This window comes from Dermochelys coriacea, chromosome 1 (genome assembly GCF_009764565.3).
Source record: "Dermochelys coriacea isolate rDerCor1 chromosome 1, rDerCor1.pri.v4, whole genome shotgun sequence".
Lineage (NCBI taxonomy): Eukaryota > Metazoa > Chordata > Testudines > Dermochelyidae > Dermochelys > Dermochelys coriacea.
Window position 1 is genome coordinate 270,571,403 of NC_050068.2, and position 25,907 is coordinate 270,597,309.

The following is a 25,907-nucleotide window of genomic DNA, read 5'->3' on the forward strand; positions in this document are numbered from 1 at the left end:
AGAGTGAATAAATGAAGACTCGGCACACCACTTCTGAAAGGTTGCTGACCCTATCGGGAGTTGGGCATCTGAGTGTTAAAGACAGGAACACTTCTTAAGCTGCTTTCAATTAAGCTTTCAGTTTGTGCGACGTAGTTCAGAACTGGGTCTGTGTTTGTGGCCGGCAAGCATGTCTGGCACAGCCAGGCAGGGCTCTGGAGTCCCAAGCTGGCAGGGAAAGCAGGGGCAGAAGTAGTCTTGGCACATCAATTGGCAGCCCCAAAGGGGTTTCTGTGATCCAACCCATCACAGGAAGTTCTTAAACTCTGGAGCAGTAGTAGCTCATTGGCTGCTCAACACACACGCCCACTGATTCTCTGCCTCATCTTTTGCCACACCCTGCTCCTGCTCTCCTCCTCCACAGCTCCAGTCCAAACTTTGCCCTGTACCCAGCCTTGTTCCTGTCCTGTCCCAGCCTTACTCCTGACTCAGAACCAGCCCTTTAAATAACTGCCTGAGCCCCGCTGCTGGAGCCCTGGGGTAGCGGCGGCAGGGCTCCAGCAGTGATTTAAAGGGCCAGGGGCTCCCAGCCACCGCTACCGCAGTGGAGGCCCAGGCTCTTTAAATCTCCGCCCAAGCCCCGGGGCTCCCAGCCGCCTCCGCTACCCAGGGGCTCCAGCAGCGGGGCTCTGGCTGCAATTTAAAGGGCCCGAGGCTCTGACCACTGCCAGGAGCCCCAGGCCCTTTAAACTGCCGGCCTGGCGAAGCCGGTCGGGTACGCCATACCAGCTCTTGCTGGTAAGCCATACTGGACCATACAGGCTTACTTTCACCTCTGCCTTCAGCCCTGGTTCCTGATTCTAATCCTTTCTCAGCCCTGGGCTCTGGCTTTCAGACTCCGACCACCAGGCATGACTCCCATTCTGAACCCTCGGCCTGACTCCCGCTCCGACAACTAGGCTCGACGCTGCTTATGACACTGTCCGCTGACTATAGTATCCCATTGTGCAAGGCACTCTTTAATAACACACTCCTTTTATTTAGATCTCAGAATTATCAGGCTGACTTTAACAGATAACACACTCAAATCTGAATGCTAAGCAGTAGCATCTGACAGAAAGTGGAATAAAACTCTTCAAACATGACTGATTTTACAAGGAAGAGAAATATTTTAAGTTCGCATGTGTATTTCCAAATTGCTTAGTTAACACTTGTGAGAGAGGAGAGGCACTGACAAGGGTAGCAGTAAAGGCTGAGACATGCCTCTCACTACAAAATATGATGGAGTAAAAATATGGAAGAATTAAAATAATGAAAAGAAGGGGTGAAAAATAAACCCCTCACCAAACTAACTACAATTAATTAAACTGATGAGTCATCTAAAATGGGATGATCACAACCATCGTTTGATGATAAGCAACTGTGCTGGGGAGCCCTTGGGGAGCTTTGTTTTGATAACTGAGAAGGCGCTAACTTGTGATGTAGGAATGTAGGCCCAGATCACCAGCGGTATATAGGCACCCGACTCCCACTGATGTCAATGTGAATTAGGCACCTAAAGACCTTTGAGGATCTGGGCTGTAGTTCCTAGATCTTGCATGACCACATGGTGCATTTTCTGGAAGAACTGACTACTGAAACAGCCTTGTTACATCTTGTAGTCGGTGATGATGAACTTTACCACCGGAGCAAAATAATCTACCTAACTGTTCCCAGCTGGACCTGGAGAAAATATGAGACTTTCTGTGATCATCCTGGACAATCCCAGACACTTTTAAGGTATACACAGTAATTATCTCTTTCAGCAAATCAAAAACTAATAATGCAAAACAGTACTTACCAACAATTACACCCAGTAATAAGATAGGAAGCAAAGTCAGAACATACAAATACTTCTGCGTTGATTTCTTTTGAACTTCCTGCGTAAAGTTTCCTAATCTGACCTAATGGAAAAACAGACAGCTGTATTAGTGGAATGCAGCTACTCTAGTCCATGTTTGCAGAAGATCATGTTCAATGGATAAAGCAACTGGTCTCTTCAGCTGAAGTGATGAACCCTGACTAGGTAAATCATTGGGAAGGAAAAAGCAGTTTGGAAAAACATATATGAACTGATCCGAACATAACATTTACCATATCTTATGTTAAATCAAAAGAACAGAACTGTGCTGTGTGAAAAATGTAAAACTACTAACAACGAGCCAAATGCTGCCATCACTTATATTTTAGGCTAGACACACTGAAATTAATGTGGTGTAAGCAAAGGCAGATTTTGGCCTCAAACCAGCCAAGTATCTGCACTCACCAGAATCACTGCAAACAAAAATGCTGGCATTTTCAAGAGAGTAAAAACAAGTTTTCACAGACAAAAACTGCTCTGTTCACCACAGATGTCTACCCTGATCAGTAGAAAGACAAATGTAAGGCTCAAGTCAACACCAAAGAAAAACAACATTTCTGGTAGAGGCCTTGCACCAAAACTTGGTCCCTTCCTTGCCCTTACAGAGGCTCACACCTCTCTAGCCCAGCCCCTGGATTACCTCCCCACCCTCCATGAGGAATTACTTCAACCAATGGAGCTTCACAGCTACAGTTCAACCAACCACACCCTGAAGGTGGTACAGATGGCACAGCTGCAAAGCATGCATCTTGCCCTCTTCTGCATTGGTTCTGTTCCAGGGAGGTTGAGAGGAGCAGAACTTAGTCCCTTGAACTCTTCATGAGACACTGTGATAACCCACAGGTCTTGAAGTTTTCATACAGTTTATCAGATACACATGGACAGATCTTGCAAGTTCACCTAAACCTGAGCATGTGCAGCATCACAGCAAGACAACTTGGCTGTGAAATATTTTAGGTAAGATATTTTGTAATGCTATTTCACTCTTTAATTATAAAGGATATCTATGATCAGCTGATTAACATCTTTGGACCTATTTTATAAGCATAAAAACTAAACAATGTTAAATCACCACAGAAAGAATTTTTACTCACCCAAACTTTCACAGTGGATAACTCAATCTTGCCTGTTTTTTCCCTTTTGACTTTGCACAGTATAGTACTACGATCTGGAGTTTTGGTAATATTTTGAACACTGAAGATTATAGTTTCAAAAAGTGCACCATTCATCATGTGAATAAGAGTAACACCAATCTCATTTTCAGAAATATCTAAGATGTCATTCTTTTTCTGAAGAGAACAAATTTGAAATGGGAAACTATTATTAAATGTGGTAAAACTTAAAAGTATCGTAAGTGAATTTTTGTTTGATTTTTTAAAAACTTACATATAATTTTAATTCCAGATGGGGGTCCATCTCAGTATGCAGTTGATAGTCAATAAATATAGGGTCAGGACAATATTGTAATTTAATACAAGGTATAAGGACATTTTCCACTTTTAGTGACACATTAACAATTTTACTCCCTTCTGAAAGGCTAACATCTGGTGTTAGGAAACTACATGGAGAAGTACTTCCAGGACATCCAGAGACCTAGGGAAAAACAGCAAAACTGTCAGTGCTGAAGTACTCCAAGGTACAGACAGTGAGAAACTGAGGCACTCAATAGCACTTTAAAATCCTGCTGACATCACATGGGAAACTGACAAACCTTCTATTTAAGAGCAATACGCTGTGTACTATATTTGAAGTAGTTTCTGTATTGGTCATTTTTGTTCTTTTAAGTACCAATCATAGCACCAGCCATGCACTCTTCCAAGGCTGCGTCTATGTTGGTGATGGAGAGGATTGCTGCAAGGCCTTTTGGGACGTGAAGAAACAGGAAAATAGGAGAGAGAATCCTTAGAACTTTGAGGCCTTGAAGAACTATGCATGGGAATTAACTATTTTAGACCTTGATTCTGCAAATATTTAGGCACATACATAATTTAACTGATATGAGTAGTCCCATTTAGTTCAATAGGACTATTCACATGAGTAAAGTTAAGCATGTGCTTAAGCTTTTGAAAGAGCTTAAGAACAAAAGTGATTCCTTTAAAAACACGTACTTTGTTATTGCAAAGGAGTTCAAGACTTACAGTAAAATTTAATCTCTGGTCATCTGAAATAATGACACTGTCTGTCACATTAAAATTTCTCCCAAAGAGGGTTATTTTGCGACCGCCACTATAAAAAAAATTAAAAAATTGAGGGGTTAATGTTAGTTTTTCCCCACAAATAAATACATATCTTGTTTTTGCTGTTTACATTTCAAACTTTTTATTCAAGAAGGAACTATTATACTAGTCACAGTGTAAAACATTTGCCTTGGTAACAGTAGATAAAAATAAGTTGCAGGGCTAGGTAATATGTATGACTGATTTTCCAGTTACACAAAATTAAGTTAAAAGAAAAGGAGTACCGGTGGCACCTCAGAGACTAACAAATTTATTAGAGCATAAGCTTTCGTGAGCTACAGCTCACTTCATCGGATGCATTTGGTGGAAAAAACAGAGGAGAGATTTATATACACACACACAGAGAACATGAAACAATGGGTTTATCATACACACTGTAAGGAGAATGATCACTTAAGATAAGCCATCACCAGCAGCAGGGGGGGGGAAAGGAGGAAAACCTTTCATGGTGACAAGCAAGGTAGGCTAATTCCAGCAGTTAACAAGAATATCAGAGGAACAGTGGGGGTGGGGTGGGAGGGAGAAATACCATGGGGAAATAGTTTTACCTTTGTAATGACTCATCCATTCCCAGTCTCTATTCAAGCCTAAGTTAATTGTATCCAGTTTGAAAATTAATTCCAATTCAGCAGTCTCTCGTTGGAGTCTGTTTTTGAAGCTTTTTTGTTGGAGTATAGCCACTCTAAGATCTGTGATCGAGTGACCAGAGAGATTGAAGTGTTCTCCAACTGGTTTTTGAATGTTATAATTCTTGACGTCTGATTTATGTCCATTCATTCTTTTACGTAGAGACTGTCCAGTTTGGCCAATGTACATGGCAGAGGGGCATTGCTGGCACATGATGGCATATATCACATTGGTAGATGCGCAGGTGAACGCGCCTCTGATAGTGTGGCTGATGTGATTAGGCCCTATGATGGTATCCCCTGAATAGATATGTGGACAGAGTTGGCAACGGGCTTTGTTGCAAGGATAGGTTCCTGGGTTAGTGGTTCTGTTGTGTGGTGTGTGGTTGCTGGTGAGTATTTGCTTCAGATTGGGGGGCTGTCTGTAAGCAAGGACTGGTCTGTCTCCCAAGATCTGTGAGAGTGATGGCTCGTCCTTCAGGATAGGTTGTAGATCCTTGATGATGCGTTGGAGAGGTTTTAGTTGGGGGCTGAAGGTGATGGCTAGTGGCGTTCTGTTGTTTTCTTTGTTGGGCCTGTCCTGTAGTAGGTGACTTCTGGGTACTCTTCTGGCTCTGTCAATCTGTTTCTTCACTTCAGCAGGTGGGTATTGTAGTTGTAGGAATGCATGATAGAGATCTTGTAGGTGTTTGTCTCTGTCTGAGGGGTTGGAGCAAATGCGGTTATATCGTAGCGCTTGGCTGTAGACAATGGATCGAGTGGTATGATCTGGATGAAAGCTAGAGGCATGTAGGTAGGAATAGCGGTCAGTAGGTTTCCGATATAGGGTGGTGGTTATGTGACCATCGCTTATTAGCACCGTAGTGTCCAGGAAGTGGATCTCTTGTGTGGACTGGTCCAGGCTGAGGTTGCCAATATTGTTAATCTATCCAACTATACTCTTAGCCCAGCAGAAGAATCTGTCCTATCTCGGGGCCTCTCCTTTTGCCCCTCCACCCCCACGAACATGATACAGTTCTGTGGTGACCTAGAATCCTATTTTCGATGTCTCAGACTCAAGGAATATTTCCAACACACTTCTGACCAACATATTAACCCACAGAGACCTTCCTGCCAACACTACAAAAAGAAGGATTCTGGGTGGACTCCTCCTGAAGGTCGAAACAGCAGCCTGGATTTCTACGTAGACTGCTTCCGCCGACGTGCACGAGCTGAAATTGTGGAAAAGCAGCATCGCTTACCCCATAACCTCAGCCATGCAGAACACAGTGCCATCCACAGCCTCAGAAACAACTCTGACATCATAATCAAAAAGGCTGACAAAGGAGGTGCTGTCGTCATCATGAATAGGTCGGAGTATGAACAAGAGGCTACTAGGCAGCTCTCCAACACCACTTTCTACAAGCCATTACCCTCTGATCCCACTGAGAGTTACCAAAAGAAACTACAGCATTTGCTCAAGAAACTCCCTGAAAAAGCACAAGAACAAATCCGCACAGACACACCCCTGGAGCCCCGACCTGGGGTATTCTATCTGCTACCCAAGATCCATAAACCTGGAAATCCTGGACGCCCCATCATCTCAGGCATTGGCACCCTGACAGCAGGATTGTCTGGCTATGTAGACTCCCTCCTCAGGCCCTTCGTTACCAGCACTGCCAGCTATCTTCGAGACACCACCGATTTCCTGAGGAAACTACAGTCCATTGGTGATCTTCCTAAAAACACCATCCTAGCCACTATGGATGTAGAAGCCCTCTACACCAACATTCCACACAAAGATGGACTACAAGCCGTCAGGAACAGTATCCCCGATACTGTCACGGCTAACCTGGTGGCTGAACTTTGTGACTTTGTCCTGACCCATAACTATTTCACATTTGGTGACAATGTATACCTTCAAATCAGCGGCACTGCGATGGGTACCCGCATGGCCCCACAGTATGCCAACATTTTTATGGCTGACTTAGAACAACACTTCCTCAGCTCTCGTCCCCTAATGCCCCTACTCTACTTGCGCTACATTGATGACATCTTCATCATCTGGACCCATGGAAAAGAAGCTCTTGAGGAATTCCACCATGATTTCAACAATTTCCATCCCACCATCAACCTCAGCCTGGACCAGTCCACACAAGAGATCCACTTCCTGGACACTACGGTGCTAATAAGCGATGGTCACATAACCACCACCCTATATCGGAAACCTACTGACCGCTATTCCTACCTACATGCCTCTAGCTTTCATCCAGATCATACCACTCGATCCATTGTCTACAGCCAAGCGCTACGATATAACCGCATTTGCTCCAACCCCTCAGACAGAGACAAACACCTACAAGATCTCTATCATGCATTCCTACAACTACAATACCCACCTGCTGAAGTGAAGAAACAGATTGACAGAGCCAGAAGAGTACCCAGAAGTCACCTACTACAGGACAGGCCCAACAAAGAAAACAACAGAACGCCACTAGCCATCACCTTCAGCCCCCAACTAAAACCTCTCCAACGCATCATCAAGGATCTACAACCTATCCTGAAGGACGAGCCATCACTCAGGAACCTATCCTTGCAACAAAGCCCGTTGCCAACTCTGTCCACATATCTATTCAGGGGATACCATCATAGGGCCTAATCACATCAGCCACACTATCAGAGGCGCGTTCACCTGCGCATCTACCAATGTGATATATGCCATCATGTGCCAGCAATGCCCCTCTGCCATGTACATTGGCCAAACTGGACAGTCTCTACGTAAAAGAATGAATGGACATAAATCAGACGTCAAGAATTATAACATTCAAAAACCAGTTGGAGAACACTTCAATCTCTCTGGTCACTCGATCACAGATCTTAGAGTGGCTATACTCCAACAAAAAAGCTTCAAAAACAGACTCCAACAAGAGACTGCTGAATTGGAATTAATTTGCAAACTGGATACAATTAACTTAGGCTTGAATAGAGACTGGGAATGGATGAGTCATTACACAAAGTAAAACTATTTCCCCATGGTATTTCTCCCTCCGAACCCCCCCCCCCACTGTTCCTCTGATATTCTTGTTAACTGCTGGAATTAGCCTACCTTGCTTGTCACCATGAAAGGTTTTCCTCCTCCCCCCCCCCTGCTGCTGGTGATGGCTTATCTTAAGTGATCACTCTCCTTACAGTGTGTATGATAAACCCATTGTTTCATGTTCTCTGTGTGTGTGTATATAAATCTCTCCTCTGTTTTTTCCACCAAATGCATCCGATGAAGTGAGCTGTAGCTCACGAAAGCTTATGCTCTAATAAATTTGTTAGTCTCTAAGGTGCCACCGGTACTCCTTTTCTTTTTGCGAATACAGACTAACACGGCTGCTACTCTGAAACAAAATTAAGTTGAAAGTACTTTCAAAGATACAATATAGTTACATGCCTCTTTCATGGTGCAAATCCTGTTTGCTCACGAGAGATCCAATGCAAGCCCCAAATGATCTAATAATCTATAGGCATATAATACTTCTCAGTTAGTCATACATTTTCTTCCATTCAAGTAGCAACAATGCATTTGCTTGTATTAACCAAAATTGTGCTCACTGACGGCTAACGCCAGAGCATAAGCCAAAGATCTACCTTGAGCAAGGAGCATCACATTGTTTTGCTGCTCCTGGAGCAACCTAGGACTATGCACAATTCCTGTTGTCTTTTAGTAGGAGATGAAGGTGTAGAGCACCTCACAGGAAGCATCTGGCACTTGGCCCAAAAACAAGTCAGTGGGGGCATTTCATACATATTACTCAAGGAAGGGGAATTTTCATTTTATGTTCAGTTCACTTCTTTTTTTTAAAGATATTTTTAATGTAAAGGAAAATCTCTGCAGCTAGTCTTCAGGAGATGAAGGGAAAATTCACAATGTATGGCCAAAATAAATTATGGGGAGAAATCAAAATATGTTTGTGCTACCCTGGCATTCTCATTTTAGAACTCAGTTTGGTACCAAGGTTTATTTTTCATTTACTATTAAGAAGGGTTAAAAATAGTTTTGTACTTTAACACAAATGTATCTTTTTTTTTTAATTACAGTGATCATCTTTGCATGTTAAATATTGCTTCAGTTCAAGTCATTGGACTAAATTCTTCCCTGCCATACACCCAAATGGGTTATAGCAGTGCTTAACTAGGTTATTGGATCAGAACCTTATCTTGTGTAAATGAGTACAGCTTCACTGAACACCAATACAGGTATCCCAATTTATATCAGCCGAGGACCCGGCAGCCAGTTAAATTTACTAATATTAACATAGTATGACTAAGCTTTATTAAATCTATAAAAAATAAAACAAAAACAAGAATTACCTGGCCCAAGTGATATTTGGCTCCATTTTAGTACATGATGGCTGAGAGACATAATATACTGTGATTGGTGGTGAACATTTACTGCCATTGGCCTTTATGCATACACTCTTGGCCTCTTTGCGTCGAGGTGGGAGAGAGAATCTCACGTGTGTGTCATTTAACACCTTGCTGACTTGTATGCTGGAGGAGAAAGAAAAACAGTGCAGATGTTTTTGCAGCATTTTAACTAGGACAGAGACACTCAAGCTGTGACTCTAGAGTTACATGTTTATAGACCCCCAAGTGAAGATCTTGTAGAATCCCTGGGTCTGATCAGAGCTCCCATGTAATACAGTCCAAGTAGCACTGAACAAACTGACAGAAGCCCCCATCATCTCTCCATGTTACTGCAGGCAGGCCATAAACTGAAGAGGCGAAGAGAGGAGAAAAGACTCTCCCAGAAAGAAGAAGTTACTTACCTTGTGCAATAATGATGGTTCTTTGAGATGTGTGTCCCTATGGGCGCTTCACTGTAGATGTGTCTGCGTCCTTGCGCTGCTGGTTGGAGAACTTTGGTAGCTGTCCGTCCCGCCCGCACATGCGCTGCTCCTCACCTACCACGAGGCTAGCCAGCATGCGCAGGCCAACCCTCCTCAGTTCCTTATCTACCACAGAGTCAATGACAAAAACTCCAAAGTAGAGGGGAGGAGGGTGGGTCATGGAGCATCCATAGGGACACACATCTCAAAGAATCATCATTTGTGCATCAGGTGAGTAACCTCTTCTTCTTCAAGTAATGTCCCTATGGGTGTTCCAATATAGGTGACTTCTGAACAGTGCCTACCATTGGAGAAAGGGACTTTGGAGTCGAGTTTGATATGGATGATAGCACAGTAGCACCAAATTTGGCATCTGCAGCTGAATCCCCCAAGATGGCATAGTGTTCTGCAAAGATATATGCAGATGCCCAGGTCGCTGCTCTGCAGATTTCTGATATAGTGATACCCTTGGAAAAGGCAACCGATGAGGTGATCAGCCTTGTAGAAAGCATGTATATTACAGAGTGAGGTGTTACGTTGCACAGTTGGTAACAGTATAATACTATAATCCCGAGACACACTTGCAGAGTCTCTGAGCTGAAATCGCTGTACTTTTTGATCTATCTGTAATGGAGAGGAAGAGCGCCCTATCAAGCACATGCTTGATGTGAGGAGAGCTTTGGCCTTCTATTTCCAGACTCTTCTTGTTCTGGTAAGTAGTGAACAGGTCTTTGCTACTGTCCCCCACTGTCAGAATATGCCACCAACTAGCTCCCATTCGTGGTCATGTGGGAATTTGCAGCTGAGACTGTCCGCCGTCGTATTGTGTACCTACTGGGAAGCAGGTAGGCTGCTGATATTAGGATATTGTGGGAGATGCCTTTGTGCACAGGGAATGAGACCTGGCGCCCCCCTGCCAGTTTATGAAATACATGCAGGCCATGTTGTATATCATGACCCTTGTGTGCATGTCTCTGATCAGCAGGAAGAAGTGAGTACATGTGTTTCTGTCTGTTCTGAGTTTTAGTGGGTTGATGTGAAGGCATGTCTCTGCTGGAGACCATTTGCCCTCTATCGTGCAACCATTGAGATGCAGGCCCCATCCTGTGAGGGATGCATCAGTGGTCAGAAGTAGAGATGGGGAAGACCAAATTGGATTCCCATACAGACATTTACTGGGTCCTTCCACCAGTCTAAGGATTACTTGACTCTGGTGAACATCAATACAAGTTTGCTTATGTTGTCTCTCTTCGGCCTGTAAACCAAACTGAACCATGCTTGGAGGCACCTCATGCATAGTCTGACACGAGCAATAACCGATGTGCCTATGGCCATGTGCCCCAGGAGCTGTAGGCAACGTCTGGCTGAAATTTGGGGTCTGGATTGTACTGTCTCTATCAACAAGGACAGACTGTGGAATCTGTGATGTGAGAGCAGTGTCTTCACCTGAACAGAGTCGAGGATGACTCCTATGAATTCTAGCCTCTGTACATGTGTTAAGGTTGACTTTTGTTTGTTGATCTATAGGCCCAGATTCAGAAACAGATCCAGTGTGGTTTGAGTGATTCATTGGGCCTCTGTGTAGGACCATGCCCTGAGAAAGTAGTCATCCAGGTAAGGATAAATCAGGATGCCCTTAAAGTGTCAGTGGGCCACCACTACCAAAAGGATCTTGGAGAATACCCTGGGGATCAATGAGAGGCTAAATGGGAGTACTCTGTACTGGTAGTGGTCCTGGCCCAGCATGAATCTGAGGTAATGTCTGAGACTCAGTATGACAGAAATGTGGAAGCAGGCATCTTGGAAGTCAAGGCCGAGAACCCATCTCCTTTATCTAATGCTGGAATAATCATTGATAGGGTAACCATCTTGAATTTCTGCGCTTTAATGTATTTGTTGAGCGCTCTGAGGTTCAGTATGGGTCTCCAAGCTCTCTCTTTCTTTGGTATCGGGAAGTAGCAAGAATAGAAGCCTTTGCCTCTAAGATGTATGGGCACAGGTTCTATGGCTCCTACCCTGAGGAGATGGTTTACCTCTAGATATAGTAGACTCTCAAGAGAAAAGTCCCTGAAGAGAGACAGGGAAGGGTGTTTGGAAAGGAGGTGGGAGGAGAAATGAATGGCATTTCCATTCTGGACGACCTCTAGTACCCACTTGTCAGAGGTTATCTGTTCCCATGTGCTGTGAAATGGGGAGAGATGGTCTCCGAAGGGATGGGCAAGGTTTTCCAGTTTGATATGGCGAGGAGAGTGTTCTACGGGCACCTCGACCAACCCATCAAAATTGCCACTTCACAGTGGAGGGCTGAGATAAAGTCAGTTGGGGTCCCGATTACTTTCGCCTGGGGAATCTCGGCTTCTTCCTCTGTGACTCATAAGATCTTTGTGAGGAGTACTGAAATGCATACTGCGCTGATCAGGGCTTGAACGGTGGTGGAGGACTTTACTTTCTTTTATAGATGGGAATATAGCTCCCAAGGATCGATAATCCTTCAGCGTGTGGAGAGACATGTCAGTCTTCTCTGCGAATAACTTTGTTTCCTCAAAAGGAAGATCCTCCACCATGGTTTGGACTTCTCTAGGGAAGCTGGACAAATGAAGCCACAAAGCCCGTCTCATCACAACAGCAGTGGAAATTGATCATGCTGCTATGTCAGCCGCATCTAACACAGACTGGAGGGACATCTTAGCCACCTATTGGCCCTTGTTAATTATGGTTTTGAATTGGTCCTTATGAGAGTCAGGGAGTGTGTCAATAAAGGAACAGAGTTTTGTGTAGTTCTGGTAGTCATATTGTGCTAGCAAGGCTTGGTAGTTTGCTACATGGAACTGGAGAGTGGCTGATGAGTCAGCTTTCCTGCCAAACAGATCTAAATGTTTCTGGTCCCAATCATAAGGAGTGGACTTAAACTGGTGCTGTTGGCGCTTAGCATTAACGGCATCCACAATGATGGAATTGGGAGGCGAGTGGGGAAAAAAGAAATTCTATGTCCTTTGCTGGCACGTAATACTTTTTGTCCACCTTCTTGCCCATTGGTGGGACAGATGTTGGGGTCTGCCATAAGACTCTGGCAGGGTCTAGTATGGCCTCATTAAACGGGAGGGCCATTCTGGAGGAGGTGGAAGAATGTAAAATGTCCACCAGTTTGTGATGGGACTTTGTCACTTCTTCATGTAATGGTATTTGTAGGGCTTCTGCCACCCTCGAAGCCACAGCTGAAGAAGGGCGTCTCCTTGCTTGTTGGTATGCCATGCTGGAGGCATGGACGGTTTGCTGCCTCTGAGCCTTTTAAGAGTCCCAATATGGCCCTTGTGGTGGGTAGGGGCCCGGCGGTTGTTAGCATGGATGGCCAAACCAGGGAGACAGTGGATCAGGTGAGTGATTACACCTGATGCCCATAGTGAAATTGGGCCCAGTATGGCAAGTGAGAAGAGCATTGGGAACCCATGTCTTCCTTCTCACTTTCTAACTCCAGTGATAACGGCGGTGCATGGCAAGGAGACCTCTGAGTGAGCAAGGTACCTGGGCTCCAGTACTAAGTAAGGTTGAATCAAGTCCATTGGATACCGAAAGATCTGTCCACACACCGAAAATCAGGCAGTGCCGATGGTACAGGTATCGGCAGTGGTTGTCAGTGCCGAGCTGCTTGCACTGATGGAGTCGGGGATGTGGATCTGGCCACAATGTCCGTCGGTGCCACGTGCACTGGAGTCAGTACCAGTGCAGATGTCCATACTGACAGAGCCTTCCCTGGGGTGGATCTTGTGTGTCTTTCACACTTCTACAGTACTGGTGTTTCTTTGCCCATGCCCACTGGTCCTTGGGAAGTCCAACTTGTTCTGTTGGCTTGGTACCATGCGTGCCCTGGGTACCAGTTTTAGCCAGCTTCTGTGCCGTCGATACTGATTATATTGATGGAGCCAGGGATTGTTTTCAGCTCTATCTGGGCTCGCTACAGGGATTCACAAACCTTCTCTTAGCGGTCCTGTGAGTGGCTAATCTCTCTGGGCTCACTTCCCTATGACATAGAAAGCTGCAGTGAGAGTCCCGCTGGGACTCTGGGGCTGAAGGGCCAACTCCACGAGCAGGAGTTTAAGCCCTTAGCTCTCTCTTTCCTGGACCTGTGCTTCAGTTGCTGGCACAAGTCACACTTTTGGGGAATGTGCTTTCCCCCAGGCAGTGAGCAGTGAACACACTGTGAGTGTGCGACAGTTACTGGGATAGATTCCTTGCAACTGAGGCCCTTTTTGAAGCATGGAGAGCCGGCATACCCTTGTCCTGGGGGGTCCGTCCTGCCCCCTTCCTCCCCCCCTCAACAGGGTTGGCAGGAGGCAAACCCTTTTTTCTTCATTTTTCTTTCTTCTTTTTTTTTTTTTTTTTTTTTTTTTAGTCAAGGCCAAATAAAATGCAAACAAGGAAAGAAAGTAAAAAAGGTTTCAAGGGAAGCTAAAATGAGCAAATCTAAAGGGAGCTGACAATCTGTGAAAGGCCTGCTTTAGCTATGTCTCTAGCCAAGGATGGTTGAGAAGGAACTGACGAGTGTCACCTGTGCACGCTGGCTAGCCTCATGGCAGGCAAGGAGCAACACATGTGCAGGCAGGATGGACTGCTACCAAAGTTCCCTGATCAGCAGCGCAGGGATGCAGACACACCTACAGTGAAGCACCCATAGGGATACTACTTGAAGAAGAAGGGGTAGGACGAGAAGGCAGATAGCCAGCTGAACAAAGTTGCTGTGTGCCACAAAATAATCCTAGTACCCAAATACTGCATTGTGGTTATATGATGAAGTTGCGTAATGCAGTATCAGGTTTCCATTGCACAATTAGCATGTATCTCTCTGTGCCTCTGAAGTGACTCTTCAAGATTGAGTATCACTAATCTAGGGTAATCTAGTCTATTTCACTAAGGGTTACACTGTGCAATTCTTATTCACATTGGTGAACAGGCATTTACACAAACGTCCCACTGAGCACTGCACAGTCTATGCACTCTGTTGTCACTGAAGTCTCCAGTACCAGCAGAGTTCTGAAGCATGGTTGGGATTTGTTGGGGTGGGTCAAAACATGGCTGAGGCATTCCTATGCCCCAACTATTTTCTACCTGCTGCAAGGCCCAGATGGGCAATGGCACCTGAGCGCAAGATAGGAAAGCCTTCAGAACATCCCTTACTAGGACCAAAGGCTGAACTAGGATCACTCTGGCAGCTCCAGGATCCAAAATGAGACATGCTCCTCCCATCTACCCACACCATCCCTTCAGCTGTGCACTAATGCAAGGCTGTATTTCCTCCATTGTTTTCAGTGGGAGTTGAGAGTCACAGCACCTTACAGGATGTGTTCAGCACTTGGTTAATAAAGGGATCATTAACGTAAATAATGGGCCACATTTTGCCCTTGACTGTAAGTCAATGAGAGCTGCATACTTGCCTGCGCATCTAAAGGCAAAATTTGGCTCTGGGGTATGTGTGTAATTTTCAATGTACTAAAAATATACACATAAATATTTGTATTATTTGGACTCACTTGTCTTGTTTGCAGCCACTGGTTCCAGTCAACACCACTGTAATGTTTGATGCTTCGCTAAAGTTTTCTCCTTTGATTACCACGTCCCTTTTACCTAACACTGATATCCATAAAGGTTCTATGGAAATATTGTGGATAGGCTATTGGAAACAAAACAAAACCTGGTTAAAAAACAAGCTATCGAAAAAAAATGAACATTGAGCTATGCATTTAAAGTATTTTTAAATGAATCAGAATTCATCTTTCTTGTTAATTGTAACATATTTCAATCAGATCCTGAGAGGTGATGAAAACCACAACTCCTTTCAAGTCTTCTAATTTTAGCAGTGTTAACGTTTGCATTTCTACTGAAATAAAACTACCAACAGGAAGCGCAATCTAACATATTGATAGATATGTACAGCAGAAATCCACTTTAAAATGCAGCTTTGTATGTTACTGTTCAACAATTCAGAAAAAGCACAACCTGAAACAATACCTATGATCACTGAATGAGTTCAGAGAAACAAACTGTAACTCTAGCCAATGTCTTGAAAATGGTATGACTAGCTAGAATTCTAGAATGAAAAGACAAGAAACAGGATAAAGCTGGATTCACTGGACACTTTTTAAAGCCATACACAGGTTTTTGAGTACTATACAGCCACATTTCAAGGAAAAGTAATTTACATGTGCATCTTCCTGTGTATAAAAATGACAATATATGTGGTGATGTCCCAATCGCTAGCCAGTCATGTTTTAAAGAATCATAGAATCAAAGACTTTAAGGTCAGAAGGGACCATTATGATCTTCTAGTCTAACCTCCTGCACAACGCAGGCCACAGAATCTCACCCACTCACTCCTGTAACAAACATCTAACCTATGTCTGAGCTACTGAAGTCCTCAAATCATGGTTTAAAGACTTTAAGGTGCAGAGAATCCTCCAGCAAGTGACCCATGCCCCACGCTGCAGAGGAAGGAGAAAAACCCCCAGGGCCTCTGCCAATCTGCCCTGGAGGAAAATTCCTTCCTGACCCCAAATATGGTATGAGATGGTATGATGGGATAATGGGATTTTGGTAAGTAATTGATCTTTAAATATTCATGGTAAACAGGCCAAATCCCCTGAGATGGGATATTAGATGGATGGGATCTGATTTACTATAGAAAATTCTTTCCTGGGTATCTGGCTGGTGAATCTTGCCCATGTGCTCAGGGTTTGGCTGATTGCCATATTTGGGGTCGGGAGGAATTTTTCCTCCAGGGCAGATTGGAAAGGCCCTGGAGGTTTTTTTGCCTTCCTCTGTAGCATGGGGCATGGTTGACTGGAGGGAGGCTTCTCTGCTCCTTGATGTTTTGAACCATGATTTGAGGACTTCAATAGCTCAGACATGGGTGAGGTTTTTCATAGGAGTGGTGGGTGACATTCTGTGGCCTGCGCTGTGCAGGAGGTCGGACTAGATGATCAGAGTGGTCCCTTCTGACCTTAGTATCTATGAATCTATGAATCTATGGTGATCAGCTAAACCCTGAGCATGTGGGCAAGACTCACCAGCCAGATACCCAGGAAAGAATTCTCTGTAGTAACTCAGATCCCACCCCATCTAACATCCCATTCCAGGCTATTGGGCATATCTATCGCTAATAGTTGAAGATCAATTAATTGCCAAAATTAGGCTATCCCATCATATCATCCCTTCCATAAACTTATCAAGCTTAGTCTTGAAGCCAGATATGTCTTTTGCCCCCACTGCTTCCCTTGGAAGGCTGTTCCAGAACTTCACTCCTCTGGTAGTTAGAAACCTCCATCTAATTTCAAGTCTAAACTTCCTGATGGCTAGTTTATATCCATTTGTTCTTGTGTCCACATTGCTACTGAGCTTAAATAATTCTTTTCCCTCCATGGTATTTATCTCTCTGATATATTTATAGAGAGCAATCATATCTCCCCTCAGCCTTCTTTTGGTTAAGCTAAACAAGCCAAGCTCTTTGAGTCTCCTTTCATAAAACAGGTTTTCCATTCCTCAGATCATCCTAACAGCCCTTCTCTGTGCCTGTTCCAGTTTGAATTCATCTTTCTTAAACACAGGAGACCAGAACTTCACACAATATTCCAGATGAGGTCTCACCAGTGCCTTGTATAATGTTACTAACACCTCCTTATCTCTACAGGAAATACCTCGCCTGATGCATCCCAAGACCACATTAGCTTTTTTCACAGCCATATCACATTGGCAGCTCTTGGTCATCCTGTAATCAACCAATACTCCGAGGTCCTTCTCCTCCGCTGTTACTTCCAAATGATACGTCCCCAGTTTATAACAAAAATTCTTGTTATTAATCCCTAAATGCATGACCTTGCACTTCTCACTATTAAATTTCATCCTATTAGAAAGAAACATGCCAATTTTAATAGTCACACTTCTTTCTGGACTTTTTATTTTTACTTACTATTGTTACAAAAATAACATTTTCTCTAATTATTTCAGTTTGTTTATTTGGTGCATTTGACAGCAGAGTGTGTGTAGTTAGTTTAGCTGTTTCCACTGTATTATAATCAGTTAGTTTCCTCTGTGCGCATTATTCACACAACAGGGGTGAGAAAAAAAATATCTAAAAATATAGGAAGGTATGACTCTAAAACCACAAACTGGCTGGGGCCTTCAAGTGTAAATGATTTTTAACTATTTTCTAAAAGTTAGTTGTATTACAAGTTAAAAATGACCCATTAGGATTTCAAGTTTTGTGATTATATAGATTTTTAATGAGTTTGTTTGTGGGCACACCCATTGACACACTCCCTTGCCCGATTTAGAGCTTGGTTCAGCATGGCTGCTGAAATATCAAAAGCTTCTATCACATGTTCTCCAGCTCATTTTATGCATGTATGTCTAGAAAACATGGCTAATTTATTCTATGAGAGCACATTGTGTTCATCATGATTTGCTGCTTCCCCTCTCTACTCTCAGAGCAGTGTCATTCACACCGTGTTTCCTCTAATTTTTTATGTTCATATGCGGAATGAATTTTGTTATGTGCACTGACATGGAGGTGATGTGTGACACATCGCCTTTATATTGGTTCACATAAAATTCATGTGGTGGGGGTGGAGCCAAGGGGTTTGAAGTGTGGAAGGGGGCTCAGGGCTGGGGCAGAGGGTTAAGGTGCGAGTGGCGTGCTGAGGGCTCTGGCTGCGGGTGAAGGCTCTGGGGTGGGGCTGGGGATGAGGGGTTCGATGTGCAGGAGGGGGCTCAGCATGGCCACACAGTTTAAAGGGAATTTAGATTCAGACCTCTAAAGTTAAAGGAATTCGAGGTTGCTTAAGCCCCAAATTTGAACTATTTATTCTCTCTCTATGATTTTATGGTTACAAAGCTAGCTGCACCTCTGTCCCTTCTCTGCGTGCACCCCTCAGGATTCTCTCATACACTGGGCCCTGGGCTACAGTACCCTATGGATGGACCATGCTTACCCAGCAGGTCTAACTGGGTTTGGCATCTGTGATTCTTTCCTTTGGGAGCTGTGACAAATGGATTATGGTTAGGGCCCTACCAAATTCACAGCCATGAAAAACATGTCACGGACTGTGAAATCTGGTCTCCCTCCAGGAAATCTGGTATTCTGTGTGCTTTTACCCCATACTACATAGATTTCATGGGAGAGACCAGTGTTTCTCAAATTGGGGGTCCTGACCCAAAAGGGAGTTTCAGGGGATCACAAGGTTATTTCAGGGAAGGCTGTAGTATTGCTACCCTTACTTCTGCGCTGCCTTCAGAGCTGGGCGGCCGGCCAGCAGCCACCACTCTCCAACTGCCCAGCTCTGAAGGCAGCGCTGCCGCCAGCAGCAGCGCAGAAGTAAGAGGAGCAGTACTGCAACCCCCCTACAATAACCTTATGACCGCCCCACAGTTCTTTTGGGGTCAGGATCCCTACAATTATAACACCGTGAAATTTCAGATTTAAATAGCCGAAATCATGAAATTTACGATTTTTTAAAATCCTATGACCGTGAAATTGACCAAAATGGACCGTGAATTTGGTAGGACCCTAATGATGGTGACCCAAAACAGCCTTCTTAAAACAACAGTATTGTTTATTTAAGCATAGGCATAAGACATAACATAAGAGAAAAACAATTTAAAGACAACAAAAGGTCTACATGTGCTACCTTGCCCAGAGCCTATCCATCCTTCTGATGAGGACCCCAGCAGGTTTAACTTCTCCCAGAATTCCACTTGACAGGCTCTGCATTCTCAGTCTCAAAAATCTGACTCCTGAGGGAGCATGTGGCTCTTTAAACCCTCTTGAATCCTGTGATCCCCTCTCCCTACAGGAACCAGCTCCCTCCTGGGGACACCTGCTTGGCAGGCCAAACGGGGGGCCAAGTCAGGGTATCTAAATGAACAGCTCTTGCACTGTCTCTCAAGAGTTTGCTGGATTCGCCTCCCGCTTCCTGGGTCCATTTCCTGACAACACTGCTTTTGAATTAACTCGGTATATGCATACAGTAAACATGTCAATAACACAGACAACTCATAATGTTCATAAATCACTACAGGCAACTCCAAATCCGTCATAGATGTTTATAAAAATTAACTGCCCAAAACCTCTGTTTTGGGAGAGTTAAGGTTACCCATTGGTGCCTCATGCCCATCCAGAATATCAAGTTCAGCTACACTAAAATCTCTGAAGATTAGGAAATGAAGAGTTAAGATAAATGCTGCCACTCCCCCTCCCAACAATGCAACCTTAACTGTGCCCCCGTGGCACTGGCAATTCTTTAGTAGGGATGATGCCATAATAAGTAGACACAAAGAACAGCTAAGAGAATGAGCCACTGTTTTTGTGCTGTGGTTTGTTTCAGATTTGAGTGGCAGCATTTACCTGCATGCATTCCAGCTGTGTTCACTTTGTCGTGTCTATCTGTGCTGAACAACCGTGGAATTATTTGGGGCAGGTTGGTATAGAAGGAGAAGGTAGAAGGAGAGGTGTACATGTGGTGTCAGCTATGCCTTATTTCAGCACTGAGTTCCACAGGTTGTGTCAGGAGCGGTGCACAGGGGGTCTTCTTGTCAAAGGGACTGTTAGAAGTCCAGTGGCATACATGACTATGCTCTCCAGGGCTAAGTGAAGGCAATGTCTCAAAGGGAAAAGGGAAGTGGGAACATTTAGCAAGTGTGGGCTGATTTGTGTGGCACAGGCTCAATGTTTGGGTGTAAGTAGCTCCTGTCTGCTATACCTGACATAAACCCAAGTTTTGCCTTAGCGAGGAGAAGGTATTAGACTTTGCCCGACAATGCCCATGTGCTCTGTTCTCAGTGAGTTCTGCAGTGTCAGTAGGGGTAGAACGCTAGTACTGTATGCGTGTTATTGGTGTGTCGGAAGGTCACTCTAAAAGAGCAGGTGAGGTTGTGTTGAGGGGTGATATAAACTTTAATTCTGCATTTCCCGGTTTTCTGAAGTTTAAGTTCACATTACATTAATTCTTAATTTTATGGTTCCAGAGATTTTAATGTTGCTGAATTCAATGTTCTGGAAGAATGTGGGGCACCATGTGGCAATCTTAATGCAACAACATTTGTTTGGTTGGTTTTTTTGTGGGGGAGGAAAGTGGTGTTCGTTCTGTTTTAATAACAATTTATCAGCTTCTCATAGATTCATAGATACTAAGGTCAGAAGGGACCACTCTGATCATCTAGTCCGACCTCCTGCACAGCGCAGGCCACAGAATGTCACCCACCACTCCTATGAAAAACCTCACCCATGTCTGAGCTATTGAAGTCCTCAAATCATGGTTCAAAACTTCAAGGAGCAGAGAAGCCTCCCTCCAGTCAACCATGCCCCATGCTACAGAGGAAGGCAAAAAAACCTCCAGGGCCTCTCCAATCTGCCCTGGAGGAAAACTCCCTCCCGACCCCAAACATGGCAATCAGCCAAACCCTGAGCACATGGGCAAGATTCACCAGCCAGATACCCAGGAAAGAGTTTTCTATAGTAAATCAGATCCCATCCATCTAATATCCCATCTCAGGGGATTTGGCCTATTTACCCTGAATATTTAAAGATCAATTACTTACCAAAATCCCATTATCCCATCATACCATCTCCTCCATAAACTTATCGAGGAGAATCTTAAAACCAGATAGATCTTTTGCCCCCACTGCTTCCCTTGGAAGGTTATTCCAAAACTTCACTCCTCTGATGGTTAAAAACCTTCGTCTGATTTCAAGTCTAAACTTCCTGGTGGCCAGTTTATACCCATTTGTTCTTGTGTCCACATTGGTGCTGAGCTTAAATAATTCCTCTCCCTCTCCTATATTTATCCCTCTGATATATTTATAGAGAGCAATCATATCTCCCCTCAACCTTCTTTTAGTTAGGCTAAACAAGCCAAGCTCCTTAAGTCTCCTTTCATAAGACAAGTTTTCCATTCCTCGGATCATCCTAGTAGCCCTTCTCTGTACCTGCTCCAGTTTGAATTCATCCTTTTTAAACATGGGAGACCAGAACTGCACACAGTATTCCAGGTGAGGTCTCACCAGTGCCTTGTATAACGGTACTAAAACCTCCTTATCCCTACTGGAAATGCCTCTCCTGATGCATCCCAAAACCGCATTAGCTTTTTTCACAGCCATATCACATTGGCAGCTCATAGTCATCCTATGATCAACCAATACTCCAAGGTCCTTCTCCTCTTCCGTTACTTCTAATTGATGCGTCCCCAACTTATAACTAAAATTCTTGTTATTAATCCCTAAATGCATAACCTTACACTTCTCACTATTAAATTTCATCCTATTACTATTACTCCAGTTTACAAGGTCATCCAGATCCTCCTGTATAATATCCCGATCCTTCTCTGAATTGGCAATACCTCCCAGCTTTGTATCATCTGCAAACTTTATTAGCACACTCCCACTTTTTGTGCCAAGGTCAGTAACAAAAAGATTAAATAAGATTGGTCCCAAAACCGATCCCTGAGGAACTCCACTGGTAACCTCCCTCCAACCTGACAGTTCACCTTTCAGTAGGACCCGTTGCAGTCTCCCCTTTAACCAATTCCTTATCCACCTTCTGATGTTCATATTGATCCCCATCTCCAATTTAACTAATAATTCCCCATGTGGCACGGTATCAAATGCCTTACTGAAATCTAGGTAAATTAGATCCACTGCATTTCCTTTATCTAAAAAATCTGTTACTTTTTCAAAAAAGGAGATTAGGTTGGTTTGGCACGATCTACCTTTTGTAAAACCATGTTGTATTTTGTCCCATTTACCATTGACTTCAATGTCCTTAACTAATTTCTCCTTCAAAATTTTTTCCAGGACCTTGCATACTACAGATGTCAAACTAACTGGCCTGTAGTTACCCGGATCACTTTTTTTTCCTTTCTTAAAAATAGGAACTATATTAGCAATTCTCCAATCATTCGGTACTATTCCTGAGTTTACAGATTCATTAAAAATTCTTGCTAATGGGCTTGCAATTTCAGGTGCCAATTCCTTTAATATTCTTGGATGAAGATTATCTGGGCCCCCCGATTTAGTCCCATTAAGCTGTTTCAGTTTCGCTTCTACCTCTGATATGGTAATATCTACCTCTATATCCTCCTTCCCATTTGTCATGCTACCATTATCCCCAAGATCCTCTTTAGCCTTATTAAAGACTGAGGCAAAGTATTTGTTTAGATATTGGGCCATGCCTAGATTATCTTTAACCTCCGCTCCATCCTCAGTGTTAAGCGGTCCCACTTCTTCCTTCTTAGTTTTCTTCTTATTTATATGGCTATAGAACCTTTTACTATTGGTTTTAATTCCCTTTGCAAGGTCCAACTCTACTCGACTTTTAGCCTCTCTCACTTTATCCCTACATCTTCTGACCTCAATTAGGTAGCTTTCCTTGCTGATCCCTCCCATCTTCCACTCCCTGTATGCTTTCTGCTTCTTCATAATCACCTCTCTAAGATGCTTGCTCATCCAGCTTGGTCTACAACTCCTTCCTATGAATTTTTTCCCCTTTCTTGGGATACAGGCTTCCGATAGCTTCTGCAGTTTTGATTTAAAGTAATCCCAGGCCTCAACTACCTTTAGATCCATAAGTTCTTCAGTCCAATCCACTTCCCTAACTAATTTCCTTAATTTTTGAAAGTCAGCCCTTTTGAAATCAAAAACCCTAGTTGCAGATTTATTTTTGTTAATCCTTCCATTTAGTTTGAACTGAATTAACTCATGATCACTTGACCCAAGATTGTCCCCTACAACCATTTCTTCTATGAGGTCCTCGCTACTCACCAAAATTAAATCTAAAATGGCATCCCCTCTAGTCGGTTCAGCAACTACTTGATGAAGGAATCCATCAGCTATCGCATCTAGGAAAATCTGAGCCCTATTATTATTACTAGCACTGGTCCTCCAGTCTATATCTGGGAAGTTAAAGTCTCCCATGATCACGCAGTTTCCATTAGTATTTACTTTATTAAAGACATTAAAAAGGGCTCTATCCATATCCAAATTAGATCCCGGAGGTCTATAGCACACCCCAAGCACTATCGTAGGAGAGGCTTTACTAGTTTTCTTCCCCAATGTAATTTTTGCCCAGACGGACTCTGTCTTATCCATTGCATCGCTTCTTATTTCTTTACATTCTAATTCATCGTTGATATACAATGCTACTCCACCCCCTTTACCTTTGTTTCTGTCTTTCCTAAAGAGCACATACCCTTCAATACCTGTAGTCCAGTCATGACTACTATTCCACCATGTTTCTGTTATCCCTATAATATCTGGTTTCACTTCCTGCACCAGTAGCTCTAGTTCCTCCATTTTGTTACCTAGACTCCTCGCATTGGTGTACAAACATCTTAATTTTTGCTGTTTGGCCTCGCTCACATTTTGTACCCTATTAGGCACAGTCATTCTACAGCCGGTATAACCTATTAGACTATTATCCACACCGCCCTCGCTCCTTATATACATTCTCCTACCCATGGCTGTATCCTTTCTTACTTCATCTTCTTCCCTCTCAATGCTAAAATCTGGCGTGGAGATTTTCTGGACATCTCCCATCCATCTCCCCCCAATTCCTAGTTTAAAGCTCTCTTTATCAGTTCTCCATTTACCACAGCCCAGTTCTTCCTCTCCATTGCCTCTGGCTCCTTGGCCACAGAATGCACTGGTTGTATACTACCGCCTTCACTGCCTCTACAAAGTCTCCTTGTCTCCTTTATTTCTGCCAGTCCAGCAGAGCCAGGTCCTCCCTATGGAGGGCTGAGCAGTAGTGAGTGTGTGTGTGAGGTGGGGGGTGGAGGGCAGCAAAGGTTGAAGAGCTGGGTAGAGGATGCAGGTACTAACACTAAGTTACCCGGGACATGTTTTGAAGGGGCAACAAGAATTGGGAGTGTAGATGTTGGGAAGTTTGGGGGGGGGGGCTGAAGACCACCCTACATCCCCCAAGACATGGCTCTAACCCCCACCCCTTCTCTCCTACACTGCTCTGGCCTCCCCTTCTTCCCTAGAAGCAGCAGCACTGCTGGAGGCATTGGGGAGGGAAGGAGTCCCTTGATCAAGGAGCGCTGGAGGGAAGAGACGCCTCTAAGCCCCTCCCCTGACCTAGTAGAGCAGCCATGGGAGGAACTTTTGAGGGATGGGGATTGTTGTAGGGCAGTGGGGTGGGAGTGGGGGAGGTCACCAAGTATGTCCCTTCCCCTCCAAGTATGTCACTGGAGCGGAAGGTACCTAACTTCCCTCCATTATGGCTCTGCTCTGTCAGTGCTTCTGAGCTCCCAGAGGGCAATGGCCCTTTTCAGGATGACCTCTTGTTCATCAAGTATATATAGAAAAATGACATTTTTAGAAACCCAGTTTTTCATCAAAGCTCTAGTCATTGGACTGGCTCTTTAACCACAGTATCCGGATAACTCCTTATATTAATAAAGGTTGTCATCTATGGGTGCATGGCCACTGTGTGGCTGAGCCAGAGCACAGCTCTAAGGGGAGATGGTTAGCAAATGTACAGAACCCCACCCTGCACGGCTCTAATCCCCTGTATTCACTAGCTCTGCATAAAAAAAAATTATAAAAATCTGAAAATGTTATGAGCAGCTCATGTTAGGGAACTGTGTATCAGAAACCCCTGAGCCCAATGACCCAGCAACTTGCTTTCCTCTGATCACACTCAGTCCCATTTTTCAGAAAACAGCTGAAGAGCATGAGTCATGGTCACATTACCCCAGCTGCTTACTAAGGCCTCTCATCTTCACTCTGTTCAACAAATGCTAATTTTCTTGACAATACTTCTAAAGTAAAATCAGAGTCTGCATGGGGATTTTAGAGCACTTCAAAATATCAGCTCTTTAAGCATAAACTTTGGTCTCAGGGCAAAGGGCCTGAGCTGACCAGGAGTTCTAAACTTAACCCTCAACAGCTTTTGAAATATTGCTTCTATGAAGGGGCAGTGAGTTTTGTGCCCCAGCAGAGATAAATCTTGAGTGGCTCAGATCAGTGTGCAGAGGATTAGAGTAATAGCTTGAGTGCCAGGTGTGTGCAAGAAACATTATAAGAACCAGGTGATTTTGAAAACACATAATTTTTAGGAGGGTTGTAAATCAGGAATGCTTTGCTCAAATGACCCCAAGTTTGAACCAGTAACTCTATCCCACAGTCCAAGGAAGCACAGTTTTCAAGACAATCCAAGTCAGCATGTGGATTTTTAAAGCACTTAGAATAGTCATCTTTTAAACAGCGACTTTCAACTTAAAATATAATTCTGATTCTCCATTACTCTATTCCTGCAATTTGTGCA

At 43.9% G+C, this 25,907-nt stretch overlaps 1 protein-coding gene across 1 annotated transcript in view; it reads right to left on the bottom strand.

The window, feature by feature from the left end:
* PLXNC1 (plexin C1) overlaps positions 1-25,907 on the bottom strand; it is a 99,657-nt gene that overhangs the window by 35,203 nt on the left and 38,547 nt on the right. The window contains exons 10-15 of the mRNA XM_038403703.2: positions 15,124-15,263; positions 9,081-9,260; positions 4,018-4,105; positions 3,266-3,472; positions 2,974-3,168; positions 1,820-1,922 (exon numbers count right to left, since the gene is read on the bottom strand). Of these exons, the coding sequence (XP_038259631.1) occupies positions 1,820-1,922; positions 2,974-3,168; positions 3,266-3,472; positions 4,018-4,105; positions 9,081-9,260; positions 15,124-15,263 (913 nt within the window). The remainder of the gene's footprint in view (positions 1-1,819; positions 1,923-2,973; positions 3,169-3,265; positions 3,473-4,017; positions 4,106-9,080; positions 9,261-15,123; positions 15,264-25,907) is intronic.